The 6,340-nt window shown below is 40.0% G+C and overlaps 1 protein-coding gene across 1 annotated transcript; it reads right to left on the minus strand.

The window, feature by feature from the left end:
- Nucleotides 1-1,487: 1,487 nt before the first annotated feature.
- Nucleotides 1,488-4,906, minus strand: LOC126802444 (zinc finger CCCH domain-containing protein 30-like). Its single transcript, XM_050530074.1, has one exon. It carries the CDS (start codon nt 4,123-4,125, stop codon nt 1,948-1,950), a length of 2,178 nt encoding a protein of 725 aa, XP_050386031.1. The 5' UTR covers nt 4,126-4,906; the 3' UTR covers nt 1,488-1,947.
- Between the last annotated feature and the right edge of the window lie 1,434 nt (nt 4,907-6,340).

A 6,340-nucleotide genomic window follows, 5' to 3' on the forward strand; every position in this document is an offset into this window, starting at 1 on the left:
GGAATCTAGTTACACCACTGAGTGTTCCTCTTGGTTGTAATCTTATTTTGATGCAATATATATATATATGGTGGTGCTATTAACACACCATTTTTTACTATTAACACACCATTCCTCACATGTTAAAAAAAAAAAGATGATGTCATAGTATTGAATTTTATGTGGAAAGAGTGTTAATAACATCACCCTATATATATATATACAATCCCTATCCAGAGTGAAGCTTCACTCTGAAATTTCAGAGTGAGTTCCAATTTTAGTATATTTTTCGGTCAAATGTTTTCACCATAAGCGATTCAATATTTAAGTATGCTATTCAAGATCATCTCTACAAAATTTCATCCAATTTGACAATGGTTTGAGCTTTCAAAATTGATATTTACACAAACGGTTCACGTTGAACAGTTTTAATGCATTCATTGATTTAATCTAATTTCAATACATTAACGATGTCCGAATTAGATAAAATTTTGTATAGATGATCTTGAATAACATACCTAAATATTGAATCGCTTATATATATATATATATTCTTTTTCTAAAAAAGAAGAAGTTAATATAATGCTCCCACGTTTTAAATCGCCGACGACAGGATCCTTCAAACTTAACATAATGTCTTCATACTTCAAACACTCCACTATGGGCACCACCCCACTTCTAGTTTACACTATAAGAGTATAGGACACCCCATTTCTAGTTATAGATTTTCCGTCTCAACCCCAAAAGCAAGATGCACTCACCGGTCTCCATCCTACAGCAAGATGGTGACTAAACATCAGACTACATCAGCGCGCGGCAAAAAAGGTTATTGAAGTGAGCTAGACACTGGTATAGAATACCAATATCGACTAGGACCCCAATAGATACTCCATGGAAAAAAATGACAAGGACATCAATGGAAGCTTTAAACCTAAACCATTTAGTATCCTTTAAACTCCAGCAACCCACCATTAAAAGCAAATGCCTTTTTCCCTAATCCTACCACATGCCCCCCCCCCCCCCCCCCCCCCCCCCCCCTATCAGATCTCACTCAAATTCCCCTACCCTTTAAACTATATTGGAGTATAAAGTCCTCCCTCCCACCCTCCAACCCACTACACAAGTGGTTGGCATCATTTCAAATATATGGTACATGATGCCATATGGGCTGATGGGCATATCCCACCCACCTCCATCAACTTTCGGCCTTCCTATAAAAGAAGAAAAACAAGCAACAAAAATGAAGCATAAACATCAATCCAATATATGCTTTTTATCCTAATTCTAAAATGAACAAGACATCTCCACCCCAAAACCCACCACAATGCAGTGAATCCATCAGGACAGGAGAACAATGAATGTAGTAAAGTTAAAGGTATGACTTAATAGCGTCAAGGCAGCCTTAAAAAAAAAATAAAGGAATTCATGTAAATTATGATATAATTGATTCAGTTTTACATTAACAGAGAAGCCACAAGCCCACAACAATGCAATTATCAAGGGTACATCACTTTTGCACCTTCAAAAGAAAATAAACTCCCTCCAAAGTTCATTCTGCCTAACCACAACTCCAAAGACTGACAACAGAAAATATTGAAGAAACTGAGATATAACAAAATACAGAGAGCTCTTTGTTTTTGTTGCAATTAATTCTGTAGTTTTTTCAGAGATAAAATTGACTGAAAATAAGATGCACAAAGTAAAAATATGTGAAGAACCTCCAAAACTAGCTATGTTTTCTAATCCCAGAGGACCTTTCATCCTTCTCCGATTTCTTGTGAAAAGAATAAATGGAAAAAAAATTGAATAGTATCTTCCGGAACATTTGAGCCAGTCTCCCAACCACCTTCAACCTCACCGGCCACCAGTTAACGCCTTTAGCTTCGATTTCCAGTAAAGAAACCCAGAAAAAGAATATGTACCTTCTGAACTTAAATACCTAGTTCACTGAGTAAAATGAATTCATAACTAGACTACTAGCTGATCAATCTGCATCTGTTCAAGCCAGGCATCCAAAACAGAATGATCAATGGATTCAACTTGAGAATTGGAATTCAGAACCTCACCGGATGCGACATCACTTGAAGCTGGAGCTGCAAACTTATCTTTCATCATCTCAGGTGGTGATTCCTTGACTAGAGATTGAACCCAGGAAAGATCAGGCTCCTCCCCATTGTTCCCAAGCTCAAATGAAGATGATCTTCGCATTCTGCCTTCAGCTTCCCCATTAACAGACCAATCCAGCTTTCCATTGGGAGATCCCCATTTTGACCAAGAATTTACAGGAGATCCAACCATGGGGGAAAAGTTGTTAGATCCAAGGTCTCTTGAGCTGAGACTGCGAAGCTGCTGGTGCAAATTCTCATGCTGGGCAAACGCCGAGAGCCTAGAGCCCATAGGGGAGATTGGCTCCACACTCCTGGGTGACATTCTTCCTGGAGATTGAACTCCAAACTGAGCCTGTAAAAGAGGATGATCAACATTTTTTGGTGACATGCCATTGGTGTTGATGGGTGATAACATGCTCTGCTGTTGTTGAAATTGATTCAGTAAAGCTGATTTGTGGGCAGGCGAGAAAACAGAAGCAGCCGTATGGTCTGAAAATCGCGGTGAAGATGAGAATTCAGCAGAAAATAGATCTTCAAGATTTGAAGGGGTTAAAATTTTAGAGCGGCCAGAACGACCAACAGAGATGGGACCTGGACGTGGCTGTGAGAAACAGTTCAGTTCATTCAAGAGCTGTTGCTGAGCATCCAATTCACGCAACAAATTTTCAGGTGGAATGTCCCGTGCGCTGAGCGAAGATCTCAAGCGGCTTGACTGGAGGTTGCTACCAGGAAGAAGAAGAGTTGGCACATTTGGATGAGGCCATGCCAATGATGATTGAGAAACACCATTTCCTGATGGAGACATGGACTGACTGAAAGGGGATGGAGACATAGCAGAGACTGATGAAGGTGAACCAGGCAAGAGACTCAAAGCAGCAGCCATGTCCATGACAGTAGGACCAGATGCAGAAGAGCGCGGGGAAGGGACAGCAGATCCGGTTGACATAAATAATGGACGTAGCTCCTCAGCCATGTGTGCAAAAAAACATACTCGTCTATTGCAGCTTGTGCCATCTTTGCAAAGGCGAGTTCGATATTGAGCAGGGTGGAGCCAACACTCAAAGACTCCATGAGCATACTCACACATGTCCCCACGTCTGCACGAACCCTTACGAAATTCAGGGCAGGGCACACAGCTGTAGTGAAACTTGCGGGGATCTCTTCTTCGGGCATTCTCCCCTGGGTGAACAAAAGGGCACTCTGTCCAATCATGAGAGTATGCTCGTGAGCAAGGTCGGATTTTGAATGAGAACATGCGGAACTCATCAGTGGCATATATGCTGTTCTTTATGTCAGGTAGAGATGGATCATATGGATAATCTTTCTTCTCTGAGTTTGAATTAACAAGCAACTCAGTAGACTTTGAAGCAGGAGAACAAGCTGATTCAGATGGAGATTGCAACCCATTTTCCGAGAAGGACGACAACGCGAGAGAATCTGAATTTGATGTAATAATGGATAGGGGTAAACTGCAGTCACTTACTGAGCTATCAGAAGAATTTTTTGAGAGAAGCTTCTCGATAACAGGACACGTGCTTTGCAGCTTGGGATGAACAACAATAACATCAATTGGGCGATGACCACTAGCATCCAAGCAACACGGATTAGCACCAGCAGATAGAAGGAGCTTGACAATATCCATTGCATTAACAGATCCACCAGAAGCAGCACAGTGAAGGGCAGTGCTTTGATCCAAACCACATGAGAAATTCACATCAGCCTCAGGGCATGAGACAATAAGCTTCACGATGTCAACACTACCATAGGTAGCAGCAACCATTAACGGAGTTCTTTGCTCGGAAACAATATGTTTGGATCCTTTCTGACGGCTATACCATAGTCCAATCTGATTAACCACAGAAGTATCCTGATCAATCAATCGCTTAAACCCTTCTACATCATTGTCAGAAGCAAATTCAAGTGCACTACAAAAAAAATCTTCAGTTGCAACAGTCAGATGGTTCATGTTTTCAGGGTTGAAGTTGGTTTCAGTGGACTCAGAAGAAGTTGTTTTAGAACGTTCAGGACCACCACACATGCTTTAAATAGCTGAGACACTGAACACAAACAAAAAAACAACAGATCAAAATCTTCAGATTAACTCCAAAATGATTTACACTTTAAATTAAAAAAGAAATCATCAAGCGCGCAAATAAAAAGTTTTGAACAATAATATTTTAAAAAAATCAGCCATTTGGTACATACCAACATCTCGCATAACAAATCGGTGGTGAAACAGCCCAAAAGATTTAAATTTTTTTAGTTATGATCTAGAAACCTTCTGAGGTATAAGTATTCAAAAACAAACCCCAGCAATAAGATAATAAGAACGAATGAGTACCAAAAACATGAATTTGTAGAAACTGATCGACAAAGACAACCATAACCTAGCTCACAAATCGTCCTGAAAGGAAATCTAGAATCCTCTAACATCAGATATAATCTCAATTGATTCGAATAAAGTTTGGAATAAGAAATTATTCTTATTCTTAGCATACAAACAAATTTAAAAGAGAAAGGTGCTATCTTTAATGATATCAAGAATCTAGAACTATGAATAAGCAATCAAGAATCTGCAGCAAAAATTTCTTAAGCTGATAACAAATCAAATCACAAAACAGGGTCACCTATAAAAACAAAAACTTTAATCAAATAATAATCATAGAAATCCATATACATTATTCACTATACAGATTAATAAAAATAATAAAGAAAATGTGTTTAGGTTCGATTCGTCAGTCCAACATTAAAGTCCTGAAAAACTGACAAGGAACCAAATCGAAGAGACATAAAACCAAACAGGAGCTTAGTATCAACAGGTTGTTGACTTACCGGTAAAAAAAAAAAAGAGTTTCCGAGAGAGAGAGAGAGAGAGAGAGAGAGAGAGAGAGATCAGATGGCCGCCGACCAGAAGAGGAGTCCAAATGTTGGAAACCAACTTTAAAGCAAAGACAGCCAGAGCTTTAAGCTTCCATCTCCATCGTTGAGACCGAGGAATCATCACACAGAGACAGTGAGAGACATTTCTAGAGAGAGAAAGCAAAGCAGCACCAGCAGAGAGAAAGAGAGACGTCTAGAAGGAAAATGAAAGAAATTGGAAGGGAAGAAATGGAGATGAAATGAAATTTGGAGATTATTTTAATTTGAGGGTGGGGCAGGAGGAAGGGCATTGAAATTCACAACAAATGGGGTGAAATGAAGTCTAAATTCAAGTCAAGGAGTTTGAAAGTGGTGGGGGGGAGAGACAAGGGAGACCGGTTGGGCCGGTGGAAGGGGAGCATGTGTTATGAATTTATTAGGGGGAGCGATTGACTGGTTAAGCAGGTAGGGACGGTGGAGTGGATGTGAGAGGACGGGTTTAATCGGATTGGAATTCAGGGTGTTTGGGTTCCACCAATCAGGTTTTGGCGTTGGTGGGAAATAACGGATGTTAATGGTAAGGTGTGGTCAATGATGTCAAATTTAAGGGGAAATGGATGGAGCAGCAGTGACTGTTGTCTCTAGTTGCAGTTACAGATTATTTTTTTTTGAGAAACAAATTACTTTATGATAGCAATGGTAATTCTAGTACATATATCGGGTGAATTCATGAATTTAATGTTTTATGGTAAACTTTAATTAGCATATTTAGGGGACGTTTGTTACGTGGTATTACGAGAGTCTCGCACACTCCAAGCCAAGCTTATTCTTATTGTGACCCCTTAAATTTTTATTTTTATCTTTTCGGTGTTCTAATATGCTTACCGATATTTTTCTGAAATGTTAAAAATATATTTTTTTTTGACATAAAAACTTTGCATTACACTACGCGTCGTCACGAGAGTGTAGGTATTCACGAAATATTTTTTCGCCGCTCGATTAATTTTCCACGCCATTTTAAATGTTACGAATCCTTAAACCGCATTTTCAGAAAATACATATCCTACATTTTAAATCGCAGCCCTTAATCTTCATCATTCAATCTCCACCGTTGGTTTTTCTTTATAAAAAGGCAAAACCCTACCAACACCCCACATCCAAAAACCCTGTTCACCCACCATCCTCTCTCCCCCGTCACATCTCCCTATCTCTCTCCTATGTGGCAAAAACAGAGCAGCACTATACCACCCTCTCCAGGCCGAATCGCCACCGTCCGGTGTCGCCACGTCTCAATACCACCACCATCGTGACCGCCCATATCTCCTCTCCCCGACGGTGCCCACATATTCATGCACGCCGCTTCCGGCATGTCTGAGTTTTGAAGCTACGGGACT

Source organism: Argentina anserina, chromosome 7 (assembly GCF_933775445.1).
Source record: "Argentina anserina chromosome 7, drPotAnse1.1, whole genome shotgun sequence".
NCBI classification, from domain to species: domain Eukaryota; kingdom Viridiplantae; phylum Streptophyta; class Magnoliopsida; order Rosales; family Rosaceae; genus Argentina; species Argentina anserina.